At 36.8% G+C, this 16,349-nt stretch overlaps 1 protein-coding gene across 4 annotated transcripts in view; it reads right to left on the bottom strand.

Annotated features, from left to right (window-relative positions):
* PPFIA2 (PTPRF interacting protein alpha 2) overlaps nucleotides 1-16,349 on the bottom strand; it is a 611,661-nt gene that overhangs the window by 60,200 nt on the left and 535,112 nt on the right. For all 4 annotated transcript variants that reach the window (XM_084639583.1, XM_084639582.1, XM_084639585.1 and 1 more), the window contains 3 exons: nucleotides 15,764-15,894; nucleotides 12,377-12,531; nucleotides 3,062-3,155 (listed from right to left, as the gene is read on the bottom strand). In XM_084639583.1, coding sequence (XP_084495709.1) covers nucleotides 3,062-3,155; nucleotides 12,377-12,531; nucleotides 15,764-15,894 — 380 coding nt within the window. The remainder of the gene's footprint in view (nucleotides 1-3,061; nucleotides 3,156-12,376; nucleotides 12,532-15,763; nucleotides 15,895-16,349) is intronic.

Here is a 16,349-nt window from a genome sequence, read left to right as displayed (position 1 = left end):
AGCTGCAAGCAATATATTGGTAGGGCTTAAGAATGAGCAAATCTGATGTCATCCAGTAGAAGGCGGTGGTCCATATTCTTCTGTTCATTAAAGCATTTTATTCCCATTTTATTGAAGGGGAAACTGGGGCACAGATCATTTAGGTGACTTGTCTAAAGTCACATAGCAAGTTTGTGGCAAAGACAGCATAGAATCCAGATCTCCTACTCCCAGTCCTGTATGGTAATTACTAGACAATGCTTCTTTGCCTTTTTTCTCATATCTGACCTTCCAGCTAAGTGGCAGGGATCACTACAAAGCTTCTTCCCCTTCAGGGTCTGAGCTTGCTTTCTTTGCAGTGTTCACAGACCCTGATCAACAGAAGCAAGGAGTCAAGCAAAAGGCTTGATCTCAAACTTAGTTGCTGTGCCACTAGAAAACAAGACAGTCTAATAAAGTTAAACTCTCTCAGTTACCTTTTATAAAGATACCTCATTGTTTATGGACAAGGTCCTGTCAGTACAGTATGTTTCTACTATCATTAATGTGAGACACTAAATCTCTCTCTCACTTATATTACCAAAATTGGTATTCATCTCTCAGCTAAGAAGACCTCTCTCCATTTATGCAAGGAGGGAGATATGCATTATTAAATGGGGGCAAGAAAGGTGTCTGACATACTGAGACAAACCTTTCTGCTTAAAGCTTTAAAAATGAAGTATTGGACCATTTTAACTTCTAATACACTTCAAGGTCTCATTCACATTAAAAGCCTTAATCTTTCTAAAGCAGATCTGATAACATATGAATTTTGTACCATCCATTTCACAGGTCCCTGTCCCAGTAATGTCCATAATTGCATAAATACCTGTGACCTACATTCTTAATTTTCTGTATTAGTCTTAGACATACAATTATATATTGAATGAATTAAGGACCTCAGTGAAAGAACCAACTCAAAGCAAATCCAAACTTGTCTCTGCAAGTAACCGAGGGGTATTCTGAACACTACTTTTAACAGTTCAGAAACCAAAAGCTACAAAGATTGACCACTCTTAAAGGTCTAAAGTGATGGAACAAAGGCCTTCAGGCTACAGACAATGCTTTTGTCTGATTAAGGGTAAGTGCATACAATTGCCACTTTTATATTCTAATATCTTGGACTATCTGGAAAAAATATGCACCTGAAATACTATCCCAAGATTATACTCTGAGTGGATGAGTCATAATCACAAAGAAAAGATTCCTAAATGAGACCATGTAAGGGCATGATTTGGTTATGTCTACTCCACAAGAAGCCAAGGACAGACACAGAAGAAGAGAAAACTTTGAAAAGCTAACAGCACGAGAAAGTCTGGCTGTGGGAGATTAGACTAAGAGGTCTGGGAATAGATTATTTTGTATATTCTCCATTGTATCCGAATCCAAGACTTTTCCAGGTATTGTATTTGTGTGATGCAATTAACATGTAAAGCTGAATTTTCTGTGTTGTCCATTGTATATATATTAAAACTTTTACATTCTGTTAATAACTACTAACCTAACAGAATAAGAGAAGTTGACATATTTTGAAATATTTTTGTGGGCACTGTGGTAGCCTTTAAAATATCAACATTTGCCATTTCAACCAATACTGGTTGCAGTATTGTGGTATCTTCTATTCGCAGTATTGGAAGATACATGAGTAGCATGGTGAATGCTGAATTTCTAATGGCACCCAATATGGTCTGTTCCCAGTGGTGGGTTCAACAGCTCTTAAGAAATTTTGTAGAATTAAGGATAAACTCTTGATATTTTTACAATATAATTCCATAAAAAGTGTTTAATTTCCATAAAATATATAACAGAATGGTGATTGATAATTGATTTAGAGATAAAAAATTCCAGATGCAGAGGAAAGATTGATCTGTTGTAGTATTCTTAAGAACAGTATCCTTAGTTTGGTGACCAAGGTCTCTTGTCTGTTGGGAGAGGATGCTGAAGGAATGCTTCTTTACCTTATTCACAGATTGTAAAATTAGGACCCATTTAAACTGAACACTCATATTTGTACATTAACGATAATGATCGCATGTACCATGACTGCATGTGGTAAAAAGTATATAGTTAAAATACATACTATACATAAAACCACTCAGCGAGGCTGAAAAACATCCCTGGAATTTCCTCATCAGAAGGACAGAATACTATGCAAAGGATCCATCAAACTATGTAAAAGATCAGCAGAAGACTGAGATACATGAGCATACTGTAAATATGAAAGATCAAAAAGAGTCTTAGAAAGTAAAATATTGACACTCGAACAGTAATTAAAGAACAGGAATAAGCTTGTTTTTAAAAAAATGTTTTCAAAGAGTGATTGTCCTTTTTCTCCTCAGATGTCCTCTAATAACACTGGAATTACGAGACTGAATAGATTGCAAGGAGGAGCGGGGGGGGCGGGGTTCAAATGGGCCTACTTACTTTCTTGCAGCTATTATGACTCAGAGTGTATCAGTTTTACAACTAAGTGCAGTGGGGGAAGGCATGTAATTATTTTATAATTTATGTGAACAAAAAGCTAGGTTGTCATTTTCTGACAGATGTAAGAGAAAGCAAAGTTACCAATGTCTCTGGGGAATTGTATTTTATAATAGATTGAAATAATTATATGCTTAATGGATAATGCAAACAGTCTTGCCTCTTCTTTATCTTTTGGATAATCCATGCAAAAAGAGCTGGTAAGATGTTTCTTTAATTTCATGTGTAGTTTTAAAAACTGCAATTAGCACAGGACATAGTAATTAAACTGTAATGTCAAACTAAAAAATGTTCCTTTCTTTTAAACTCATGGTTTTTTTGTGAATGATAACTTATTCTACCTTTATAAAGTGTACTTTATTACCACATATTTCTGTTATTTTATGTGGAGTTTTTAAAAACAATAATCCTGGGAAAACTCACATAATGGTCAACTGCTACAGTGTCAGACAAATACAGTCATTTGTTTGGTCATGCTTTCAATTATGTGCACACCTAAGACAACACACAAAATCAAAATATGAACAAGGTGTGATGAAAATAAAATGAACAAATAACCTACTTTTTCTTTAGTCTTCGGTCTTTTTCTGCTTGAGTTCCCAGTTTGCCTAACCCCAGAGAGTCCTGGGCGGCAGCCTCTGTTTCCATAAAACCTCCTGTGTTGAAACAGTAAGCAAAAAGGAACATATTTCCTCATAGATCTTTTCTGATTATTCCCCTCTTCAACCCAACCCAACCCAATTTTTATTTTACTTATTTATTTTTCTCTGTTTAAGTCTACTGGTTGCTGACAAATAGGTACCTACTACCCATTTATAATGAGAGAATTAAGGAACAAATCTGACCAAAACTTGACGAAGTCTTTATATATCCTTCTCACTACCTGGAAAGGTCTGAGTAATGCTTTTTAACCTCAAAACACCCCTGTCTGTGAGGGAAATACTATTATTCCCATTTCACAGACGGGGGACCGAGGCAAAGGGAGAATACAGGTGTGTCAGTACTTCGAGCTGGAGGTGTAATTAAGAACATAAGAGCTGCGAGACTGGCTCAGACCATGGTCCATCTTGCCTGGTATCCTGTCTCTGACAGTGGCCTGAACCAGAGCTTCAGGAGGAATGTACATAACAGGGCAGTTATGGAATGATCCAGTCCTGTCTTCCTCTCCCAGCTTCAGGTAGTCAGAGGTTGAGGATCACCCTGATCCTGGTGTTGTATCCCTGACCACCTTGGCTAATAGTCATTGAAGAACCTATCCTACTTGAACGTTGTATCCACTTTACATATATATATAGGGCCATCACAACATACCATGGCAATGAATTCAATAGGTTAGCTATGTGAAAAAAGTACTTCCTCCTGTTTGCATTAAACCTGAGGCCTATTAATTTCACTGGATAATTCACAGTTTTTATATTATGTGAAAGAGTAAATAACCCTTCTTTATTCACTTTTTCTATGCCATTCATGATTTTATAGACCTCTATCATATCCCCGCTAAGTCATCTCTTTTCTAAGATGAACAGCCCTAATCTTTTTAGTCTCTCCTCATATGGAATCTGTTCCACACCCGTGATCATCCTTGTTGCCCTTCTCTGAACCTTTTCCAGTTCTACTATGTCCTTTTGAGATGGGCCAACCAGGACTGGGCACAGTATTCAATGCATTGGTCCATGTATTTATATAGTGGCATTATGATATTTTCTGTCTTATTTTCTATCCCTTTCTTAATAGTTCAGAAAGTACTGTTAGCTTTTTTGACAACTGGTGCACATTGAGCAGAAGTTTACAGAGAACTATCAAAGTGACTTCAAGATCTCTTAGAATTTCAATTTAGAACCAATCATTAGATATATATGGTTGGGATTATTTTTTCCAATGTCCGTTACTTTGCACTTATCAATGTTGAATTTCATCTGCCATTTTGTTGCGCAGCCACCCAGTTTTGAGAGATCCCTCTGTAACTCCTCACAGTCTGCTTTGGCCTTCACTATCTTGAATGATTTTGTATTGTCTGCAATCTTTGCCAATTCACTATTCACCTCTTTTTTCCAGTTCACTCATGAATATGTTTTACAGGACAGGCCCTAGCTCAAGGAGACATACCCGTGCTAGCTTTCATTTAGCTATCACACTAAAAATAATAAAGGAGTACTTGTGGCACCTTAGAGACTAACTAATTTAATTGAGCATAAGTTTTCGTGAGCTACAGCTCACTGTGGCCATGGAGGCCCTTTCCCCTCCCCAAGTATGTACTTGTCCAAGATACAAGATACATATGCAAGATACTAGGTACATATGCAAGATAGCACAGGTGTGTCTCCTTGAGCTGGAAATTACCCCTCCCGCTCAAAGTGCAGACATATCCTTAGTGACTTGCCCCAGGTTGCAAAGGAAGCCTGTGGTGAAGCAGGGAACTCAACCTGAGTCTTGTAAGTCCCAGTTTAGTACCTTAGCCACTGGACCAACCATCCTTTCTTGAGGATAGATAGCTAGTAGGGCTGTCAAATTATTAAAAAAATAATTGTGAGATTAAAAAATAGTTGTGATTAATCACAATTTTAATCATACTGTTAAACAATAATGGAATACTGATTTAAACGTATTATACATATTTTTGGATCTTTTTCTACATTTTCAAATATATTGATTTCAATTACAACACAGAATACAAAGTGTACAGAGCTCACTTTATATTATTTTTATCAGAAATATTTGCACTGTAAAAAGGATAAAATAAGAGAAATAGCACTTTTTCTAGTCACCTCACACAAGTACTGTAGTGCAGTCTCTTTACCATGAAAGCACAACTTCCAAATGTAGATTGTTTTTTTTTTACATAACTTCACTCAAAAACAAAACAGTGTAAAACTTCAGACCCTACCAGTCAAAGCAGGAAGGGGCATATGAATGTTTAACTTATCCAGCATGTAAAGTCCTTGCAACACCAGCTACAACAATGCCATGCGGATGCCTGTACTGTACTCAATTTCAGATGACATTGTAAATAAAAAGCAGGCAGCATTATCTCCTGTAAATGTAAACAAACTTGTTTGTCTGAGTGAACAAGAAGTAGAATACAGTGGAATTATATGAGGTGCATTGAAAAATACTATTACTTTTGTTTTATCTGTTTTACAGTGTGAATATTTGTAATCAAAATAATATAAAGTGAGCTCTGTACACTTTGTATTCTATGTTGTAATTGAAATCAATATATTTGAAAATGTAGAAAAACATCCAAAAATATTTATAATAAATTTAAATTGCTATTCTATTATTGTTTAATGATGCAATGAAAACATCACAACTTTTAAAATTTAGTTAATTTGTTTTGCATTAATCACATGCATTAACTGTGACTGACAGATAGACAGACAGATCAGGGATCTGTACTGGGTCCAGTCCTACTTAACTTATTCAGAAACAATCTGGAAAAAGGGGTAAACAGTGAGGTGGCAAAATTTGCAGATGATACAAAACTACTCAAGATAGTTAAGTCCCAGGCAGACTGCAAAGAGCTACAAAAGGATCTCTCAGAACTGTGTGACTGGGCAACAAAATGGCCAATGAAATTTAATGTTGACAAATGCAAAGTAATGCACATTGGAAAACATAATCCTAACTATACATATACAATGATGGGGTCTAAATTCGTTGTTACCACTCAACAAAGAGATCTTGGAGTCATTGTGGATAGTTGTCTGAAATCATCCACTCAATGTGTAGCGGCAGCCAAAAAAGCAAACAGAATATTGGGAATAATTAAGAAAGGGATAGATAATAAGACAGAAAATATCACATTGCCTCTATATAAATCCATGGTATGCCCACAGCTTGAATACTGTGGTCACCCCATCTCAAAAAAGATATATTGGAATTGGAAAAGGTTCAGAAAAGAGCAACAAAAATGATTAGGGGTATAGAATGGCTTCTGTATGAGGAGAGATTAATAAGACTGGGACTTTTCAGCTTGGAAAAGAGGTGACTAAGGGGGGATATGATAGAGGTCTATAAAATCATGAGTGGTACAGAGAAAGTAAATAAGGAAGTGTTATTTACTCCTTCTCATAATACAAGAACAAGGGGCCACCAAATTAAGTTAATAGGTAGCAGGTTTAAAACAAACACAAGAAAATATTTTTTCATGCAATGCAGTGTCAGCCTCTAGAACTCCTTGCTAGAGGGTGTTGTGAAGGCCAATACTATATTGGGGTTCAAAAAAGAGCTAGATAGATTAATGGAAGATAGGTCCATCAGTGGCTATTAGCCAGGATGGGCAGAAATGGTGTCCCTAGCCTCTTTTTGCCAGAAGCTGGGATTGGGTGACAGGGCATGGATCACTTGATGATAACCTGTCTGTTCATTCCCTTTGGACACCTACCATTGGCCGCTGCCAGAGGACAGGATACTGGGCTTGATGAACTTTTGGTCTGACCCAGTATGGCCGTTCTTATGTCTATCTATCTATCTCATGTCAAACCATATTAAAAACTGAGGGCTAGATTGTGACTATATGATCTGCCCTGAAAAAGGGAAGTATGTTGTTGAGGTGCTCCAAGAGCATCTGAGGAGGGATACTATGACTCTGCTTATTTTCCCTGCTGCTCGGGGAAGAGAGTGAACAGCAGTATATAGTGCCCAACCTGCTGTCTCTGTTCACTTCTCACCTGCATGTGGGGAGGTGGATGTAGTAGCTCTGTGGAGACTGCTTCCCCTCCCACACTACTGCCCATGATGTAGGTAAATGGGGCAAAGGAGGAAGAGGACACCTTACATCTGCTACTCTATGGCAGTGGTTCTCAATCTTTCCAGACTACTGTACCCTTTTCAGGAGTCTGATTGGTCGTGTGTACCCCCAAGTTTCACCTCTCTTAAAACCTACTTGCTTACAAAATCAGACATAAAAATACAATATAAAAATATATTGTCACAGCATGCTATTACTGAAAAATTACTCACTGTCTCATTTTTACCATATCATTATAAAATAAATCAATTGGAATATAAATATTGTACTTACATTTCAGTGTATAGTAAATAGAGCAGTATAAGCAAAATATTGTCTGTATGAAATTTTAGTTTGTACTGACTTTGCTAGTGCTTTTTATGTAGCCTGTTGTAAAACTAGGCAAATATCTAGACGAGTTGATGTACCCCCTGGAAGACCTCTGAGTACCCCCAGGGGTACATGAACCCCTGGTTGAGAACTACTGCTCCATGGCGACTCCCTAGTGCAAGACTGTAGTCACAGTATGGCCCTGAATTAGTACATATTAGACACTGGCATTATCTCAGACAACATAATAGAATTTACAATATTAGTTACTTTAAGCAACTAATTTTTCTAAAAAAAAAATCAGAAACAAATGGATATAGGGTATCACATAGAGGAAATATAACCCTCAAATCTGCAAGCCACTTTTACATGCAGCTCAGTCAAGTGAGAGCAAAAATCTATTGTGCATCAGTTTGCTGGTGTTGAAGAACAAGTACCTTTTAAAAGTCTTCCTTTTAAAATATAAATCATTCTACTGTTATAACTGTCTACAGGGCAAGGTTACATTGTCAGTATTGTAAACAGGGCATTAGCCACATAACTTCCAAGATGGCAGCCATGCATCTGATCACACATACACACAAAAATCACCTTATACATTGCTTTATTGTTAGTGTCCTTTGATAGACGTTTTATAGAATACTTTATCATATGTTTCCTTCTGACCCTTGTAAATATATCACTTACACTCCTTTGTGCGGATTAAGTTGCTTTAGATATAGGTAGTGTGAGTACAGTAACTTTTACAGAATGAAAAACATTCTTAGTATAATATATTTTTACAAAATACAGTTGTGCTGTTTGAATAACCAAGAAAGGATGGCAAACCTGGGTTTATGGCAGCCATAGTCTTAAATGTATATGTGAATGAGATAAGTGCTTTATAACACTCCAGTCTTGCAAACTGATCCACACACTTGCACACACACAGATCAGCTTATATAATCGGGATCTAAAAATCACTGTAATGTATGGTTTGTATTAGGGACAGATATAGCTAAAGTATAACAGGAGAAGAAACACAAAAAGAAAGTTTAGCATGATATTCCAAAAAAATGTGAGAAGATGCACAAGATGATAAAGTCAGATGAGTTAACAAAAGATGCGAAGTCCCCCCCAAAAATCTTTAAAGAAGTATAAATATGTTAAGGAATGTGTTAGACTTTGGATAGTAATGCAAATAATTTAGCAGACATTGAAAGAATAATAACTCACTAGAGTAACAGATTTAGCACTGGAAAACCAGTACTCTTGCATACATACAAGAAATTTGGTACAAGGAAATTATCTAGGTGAAATCTTGGCCCAATTAAATTCAGTGGTAAAACTCCTGATGTTCCAATATTGTTTTTTATCAACATAACTCAAATGAGAGATTGTGAGACTGTATATACATATAGCTGTTTTACTGGGTCCAGAAATATTAAGTATACTTAAAGTTGCTGGAACCAGAAACATCTTTGGCACTGAGATGATCTTTTTAAGTGCACTCACTCTGTGTGCTAGTTTGCATATGTGTACGCGCACACACATGCTTATGACTGCACGCACAAATATATAAAAAAGAATCAACTTTTTTGCTGAGGCTAGTCAATTAGATCTATTTATCACTGTCTGTTGTTTATTGAAGAAAAGCGAAAGTATCTTCTAAATAACAGGAAAAAATGAATATTTGTAATAGTAAATTTGTACTTGCACAGGTCACATCAACATTAGTGAAACCTGGAAGAAAGAAGTTAAATAAGGACTTATTTTATTCCCTTTTGTCAAGTTAATTTGTGACAACACATTAAAAATCTGATTTTAGCCATCAGAGGTACAATGATGTATAAGTCTCACGACATAGCATCCTAATGTTAATGTAACTTGTAATACAGTTATAACTATATAATTATAGTTATTATGGAGCTAATTCAACCAATACTGTAAAAATTTGTATTTTTTGTGTGTTTTTGTTACTATCTTGTATCACCTTTAAAATACTAGCTCTATACCAGCATAAGCATATAAAAGCTGCCTGCCACAAAAGACTTCATTTCCTTCTTTTATCTGCCTTGGTTACAAATTAAAGAGGAAACAAACTGCTCTGTATTTCAGTAGCACAGTGATCACCCTTAATAGCTTCTAAAAATGTTTTTGCTTCTTGTTTTTGGTTACCATATGTAATAGTATGTTTCATTGATCCTGGCTATGTTTATTTAAAATGTATGTTTTTCACCTTCCCCACAGTGAGTTGGGGATCTATTAGTTTAGGAAACGGTGGTTAGGTTATAATGTCACAACTCATTATGTAAACCTGTGATGGATGTCAGGGGATACGGATCAGATAAAAGTGGATTGGTAAAGGATTTAAAGGAGGCATACTTTAAAGGAGTGAAAAAGGGGGTTCGAGCAAACACAAATTGTACAGCAGAGAGTCAACGCTCTCTCCTTTAAACCTCATAGAAAGGACATGTTGGGGGTCCCAGCAGCAGGATGGCTAGACCAGGATGGAAAAGGAGAAGGATGACGGCAGCCCCCAAACATAGGGAAATGAGACTGGAACTACCTACACTGTACAATTTTATTTGCGGGGTACATCCACATATTTTAAGAATAAAGTTGCAGCCTAATTAAAACCACATCCAGTGTCTCCTGCTCTCCTTCTGGCATAGCCAGATAATCATTTGTTGCAAATATTCACTAAACTTCATGAGTTGGTGCTTGGGGATTATAAATGTGTTTGATCAGATTACGCATATATAGCATTAACATTTTTAGGTATCATTAAGACAGTAATTTACTGTCATCTTCTGTTGCTTCTGAGACAATCTTTACAGGAATTTTCCATTCTGCGCTGTAAAAAGCAGCATGGAACACCGTTTATTTTATACATTTATTTTATCTTTCTCCTCTGGGCTCTGAGTTACTGTAAATTAATACAATATTATATATGATTTGCCAGTATCAATAAAATTTGTCTCATGGAATGTAAATGGGAATTAATAACCCAGTCGAAAGATATAAATTTCTCAATCAGTGCAGATGGGAACATGCAGATTGACTTGAGAGACCCATTTAATTGATTTTGAAATGCACTAAACTACAGATGATTGAATAAATCAGATTTTCATTCTTCCCCAGTGATAAAGCAAGTGAAGCCTAAATTATGATTAAAAATCAGTCCTTTTTCAAGAACACAGGGTTTTAGCAGGCAAAGAGTGGAAGATAGGTGTCCATAACGAGAGGGATATAGAACAAAAATTCTGAATTCTTTGATTTTATACTGATGGATTGACCCTAATATCAACCTATTTTCTTATGTGGAACCTTAGTTCTGTGGTTGTTGATTGTGATATATCAGGAGCAGATTTCAATATGGATTTAGGCTTCTAACGTCAGGCACTCAAGTTAGCCAGATACATTTCAAATTGGTGAAATGTTTTAAAATCTCTCTCATGGACTTGTCTGGTTCCCATTACTGTAGTTTCTGAATACTTCACAATCTTTAACGCACTTATGCTCACAACCCCCTGAGAGATAGGAAAGTGCTATTATCCCTATTTTACCTATAGGGAACTGAGGCACAAAAAGGCTGAGTAACTTGCCTAAGGTCACACAGGAAGCCTGTGATAGAGCAGGGAATTGAACCTAGGTCTTATATGTGCTAAGATAGGGCCCTTACCACTAGACCATCCTTCCTCCCTAAACATAAGTGATACCATCTAAAGAAGAGTGATATTTTCTAAGTTATAACTTGGACAAAAGATCTTATGAAGTCCTTACCAAGACAAAACTCAAATGGTTGTCAATAAGATTTTAAATGACTAAAGATTTCATGATTATATCCTCAGCTATAGCAAAATGGTGAGTATGAAGTTACACCTGAAAATATATCCTGAACTAGTGTAACGTAAACTGACAATAATAGGAAGCTTTTTAATATGAATTATAATGGTTGTTATGACTCTACCACTGCTGTATGTTGCAACAGGAACCACGTCAAACTATCACATCTCTTTTAGACTCTCATAGCTATCTGGATGCTATATAACATCACATTCTCACTGATATGTCTTCTGAGCAGTAGCCTAAAGGACATTATAATAAGATTTTTTCAAATTAGTGTCAAATTAGTGTCAATCTGGACTGAAGTACCTATTTTCTGAAAACACTGTTTTTTCTCTGTTTCTGCTCTGTAAAGTTTGTCCGCTAAGAAGCATAATGGAAGCCAGTCAGACTTAGAGGCAGATTTAGAACCATTAAATGAATTAAATGAAGACCAGAGCTGAGGAAAAATGCATGAACTGTAGAAAGAGAACGGGGAGTTTCAGTGGGAAATGTGACCAACAGCAAGAGGACAGCCAAGGTATGACCAAAACAGCCAGGAACTGCTATCCAGTGAGAGACTGGAAAACTGAAGGGTTGTTACATTGAGTTTTGAGAAACTCCCAGATTGCATTATTAAGACAAGCTCCTTACTGTAGGAACAGAAACTATTACCCTTCTATTTTCATTAGTTAAGGGTATGTTGTTAGCAATTTTGCCCTAATATAACAAAGTATTTAAGCATGTCCTTAATTTTAAACATGTGAGTAGTCCCATTGAAGATGCTAACTCTCAGGAAAAAATGAAGCTTGTTAGCGTAATAGATTTCCTATCATTTAGATTATACCAAATTCCTGATAAATATGCTCATTACTATAGTGAAATTTAATGGAAAGGTTCTGCCAGTGCAAAAGAGGAATATGCCATTTGGAAAACAAAAAAGAAGCAAAAACATATACACAAAAATGACAGTGGACCAATGACCTAGGCCTGGTATAACTAATTGCTTACTGAGCTGTCCAAGTCGAGCCTTCTCTTTTTTACCGAACAAACGTCCTATTGAAGACTTGATTCCTTTCTTCTTGGGAGCTTTGTGTAGGGAGTCCTGGCTGCTACTCGCACTGCCGAGACCAATACTTTCTGCCTCTAGTGAAGCAGGCAAACTACTGTAAAATAGAAAAGAAGAGCTAGGCAACATATTATTCTCCTGGCTAGGTTTCATTTTCTCCTGAGCAGCTGTGCAAACAGATTATCTAGAATCTAATAAGAGCCTCTTCATAATTAGAACAATTAATACAATTATTGATGTTTTCTCTCCTGTACAGCTTAGCAACATATAGAATAGTACAATGTCTAATGTTCTCGTCTCAATCAAGCTGAAGCAAACCCACAAAAAATGGCAAAGAGGAAATAAAACGTAAAGAGTCTTTTAAATTTGTTTTGCCAAAAATGATGCCAGGAAAATGTATGAAACACAGCAATATATGGTTTCCCAACTGAAATTTGAAGAGTTATTTGTAAAGAAAAATATATCAATGACAAAGTTTTTATCTCATTTACATTGTGTAATTAGACAATTACAGAAAGTAAACTTCAATCAGATTATTTCTGTTTGTTTCACTCATTAACCAAATACAGCATACATTATTGACTATATATTTAAATCAAAGCAATTAAGATTTTGAGCATTTATAAAACTCTAAAGCAGACATATTGACATTACAGGCTACTTCATGGATTTAACTTTAAAAAGGAATTTTTGCAAAACAGATTACTATATATTCTATATGGATATACTGTATTCAGCATTTGCTACTGGGAGTCCACATTTACCAGTAATTGCCATTCAGTATTATCTCAGATAATGCAGTTATTTCCTGTGTTCAGCTTTGGATTACACAGTGTAATAATAGTTGACAACTATTTGCATTTTAAATGGTGTGTACTCTATATTATATATTTATTACACCCTTCAATGACTAACCGCATTCCACTTGGCCAAGACACAGGCATGCGAGTAAAAGAGTTGGTTATCTGTCATCCTCGAATAATCCACTATAATTAATTAGGGTTTGTATCAAATAACATTGGTCAGCTTCTAAGTAGAACACAACAGGCAGGATGATACAACTATCTACATTTCAAGGATGTAAACACCAAGGGGAAGAAGTAGTTAGTGGCACAGGTGATTTTATAATTAAGTTTGATAGGGATAAAATTAAGAATAGAAAAATATATGCTGTGTATCAGGAAAAAATTATAAAATCTCCTGAGAGCACTTTTGGAATCCTCAAAATTTGGTACATTTGAAGTTAGACTGGACAAACACTAGTGAATGTATGATAGGAAACAACAATCTTGCACTGGTAGGAAAATGGATTGGATTATTTAATTTTATTTTTCTGGGTGAAATTCTGGTCCCACTGAACTCAGTGGCAAAACTTCAATCTCCCTCCATGTGAAATTTCTATCACTCATGCTGAGCCCCATCTCTCACCATCTTGAGTAGGCACTGTGTAACTGTAATCGGGTCTTCCGTGGCCAGGCTGCCTAGTGGCTAGATCGCTGGTCTTTGGTCTGTAAAGCCAGAGGGGATGGTAGGGGGACCCGGGCCTTCCCTCTCTACCAGATCCCAGCCCAGGGCCCTGTGAAGATCACCCTAAGCAGGGGAGATGGGTCTCCCTCCTGGTAGGGAGTCAAGACCAGCTTTCCTGGGCTACTTCCTACAAGGCTCTTCAGTTTGGGACATGACGCCGCTAGTCCAGTTTATTGGGAGCTTGCCTAGTCAGTTGTCCCAGGTTCTGGGGCTTATCTGCAGCCTCCCCTAGGCAGGGGAGCCCTTACTTGCCTCAAGTGGCTGCACTGGCTGGCAGGTCGTTGATCCATCCCTTCAGGCAGGCTGCCTCCTCGCCAGTCAACTCCTAACTGAGCCAGGCTCCCTTCTTTAATCCCCCTCTAGGCCTGGGATTGGCTGCAGGTAGGGTGACCAGACAGCAAATGTGAAAAATTGGGACAGGGGTCGGGGGGTAATAAGAGCCTATATAAGAACAAGATCCAAAAATCAGGACTGTCCCTATAAAATCAGGACATCTGCTCACCCTAGCTGCAGGTATAGTGGTGTGGTTTTCTTTAACCCCTGCTGTGCCTGATGTCAGTTTCTCTGATCCCTCACAGTGATAATATATGAAAACAATCTCCAACATGTGCAATATCACTTTGTTAATGAATGTAAAATGGGGTCTTGTTTCATCAACTAATGAAATTAACAAATTTCTTTTCACCTATATTTTTGAGTTCTTAAAACTTTGTACCTGCTTTCTGTGTTTACCTTGTGGCACATTTCCATTTTTTAAAATCATATTCTGTGATTCTTTTTGTGTTCCCTTATTTCTTCTCTTTTCACAGCTGTTTCTCCTCTTTCAGTGATTTTATTTTACCTCTTTGAATATGTATTTTTTTCTTGTATAATTACTGTACAACCTGTGCAAGACATGCTGGTCACATACTTATATCTTTCATGTTAGGGAGCAATGCTGCATAGCTATCACTAGAAATGATTGTTTCAAAATTCATTTTCACTATTTTTTTCAAACGGGTGAACCTAGGGAAAATTAATTTACAGCAAATATTTCCAGTCCTGAAATATTTTCTCTTTCTTAGGTCAGGTTTACACTAGAAAAAGTTTGCTGATACAGTTATATGGTTCCAAATCCTAGTATGGACACAGTGTATACTGGCAAAAAAAGTGCTTTTACTGGTATGGCTTATATTGCTTCCCCAAGTTAAATAAACTATTCTGGCAAAATGTTTATGCTGGTATAACTGTATCTACATTAGGGCTTTTGCCTAGCACAAAAATGTTATTAAAAATCAGACCCCAGCTGATATTACAACACTGGTAAAAGTTTCTAGTGTGTTGACCTGGTCTTAATGAATCTACTCGCCCCTCTTCTCTGGATTCTCAGTTTACCCATCCCCTATATCCACATCAGTGCTGTCTCTTGGCCTCCTGCAAAATACAGGATTCATTTATTCAGAGGCACTTCTTGCCCTGAATTCCCCTTGTCCTTGTCTTCTCCATTCATTAGGATTATCATCATTTAACAGCACTCTTTCAGGTGAATATTAAGGTTCCTGTTCTAAAGTAGTTATAACTTAAAGTTAGACCAAAGACATGACATAAGAGAGAAACAGACCCTATTATTATTTGTTTTTTAGCACTGGTGTAGTGCTTGGAATTGTAGAAAAGACAAAGAAAAGGACATTTTCTGAGTTGCAGGACATACAATCTCAAAAAAAAAGTCAGGATGTACAGGGAAATCAGAAGAATCATATAATTTCAGAAGGATATAACGTGGTCAATTTGTGAATTTCTGACTCATGTTATGAGCTTCTTACCTTCTGGCATCATTGTGGTATGAAGAAGGAAGGGTATGAGTCATCCTGATGGCTCTGGGTGTTGGAGGAGGAGAGGTTTCACATTTTATTGTGGCTTTATCTTCACGTCCATCTTCTTCTACCACTGCAATCTACCAGTCAAATATATAAGTGAGAGTATGCATCAGCTTTTCAAGACTTCTGGAAATTTCAGCAAGTATTTCAAGTATTTGTCAAATGATCAGGTTTGGAATCAACTGAAATTATCTGAGCAAATGAACAAATGTTAGGATTATGTAAAAAACCCATGAAAGTCCGAGGAAACAGACCAAATGTTCTAACTGTGCCAACTTAAAATTTATATTATAAATGAAAGAAATCATACTTAGAGAAGCTGACTGTTCCTATTTTGCAGAATAGGCTTGATCCTGTAAAGACCTCAGCGTACAAATAAGTTTACGCACAAGTAGTCCAATTGAACTCAATGGGACTACTCATGTATTCAAATGTATTTCTGATTCTCGTTCACAAGTTTGGTCTAGCCTAGTGGACAGAGCAGGTGTCATGCCTAGTGGTTGGAGCAGGCATCAGGCCTAGTGGCTAGGGT

Source organism: Lepidochelys olivacea (assembly GCF_965140295.1).
Source record: "Lepidochelys olivacea isolate rLepOli2 genome assembly, chromosome: 1".
NCBI lineage: Eukaryota > Metazoa > Chordata > Testudines > Cheloniidae > Lepidochelys > Lepidochelys olivacea.
The sequence above is the reverse complement of the archived record's forward strand: the minus strand, read 5'-3'. Positions and strand labels throughout refer to the sequence as shown.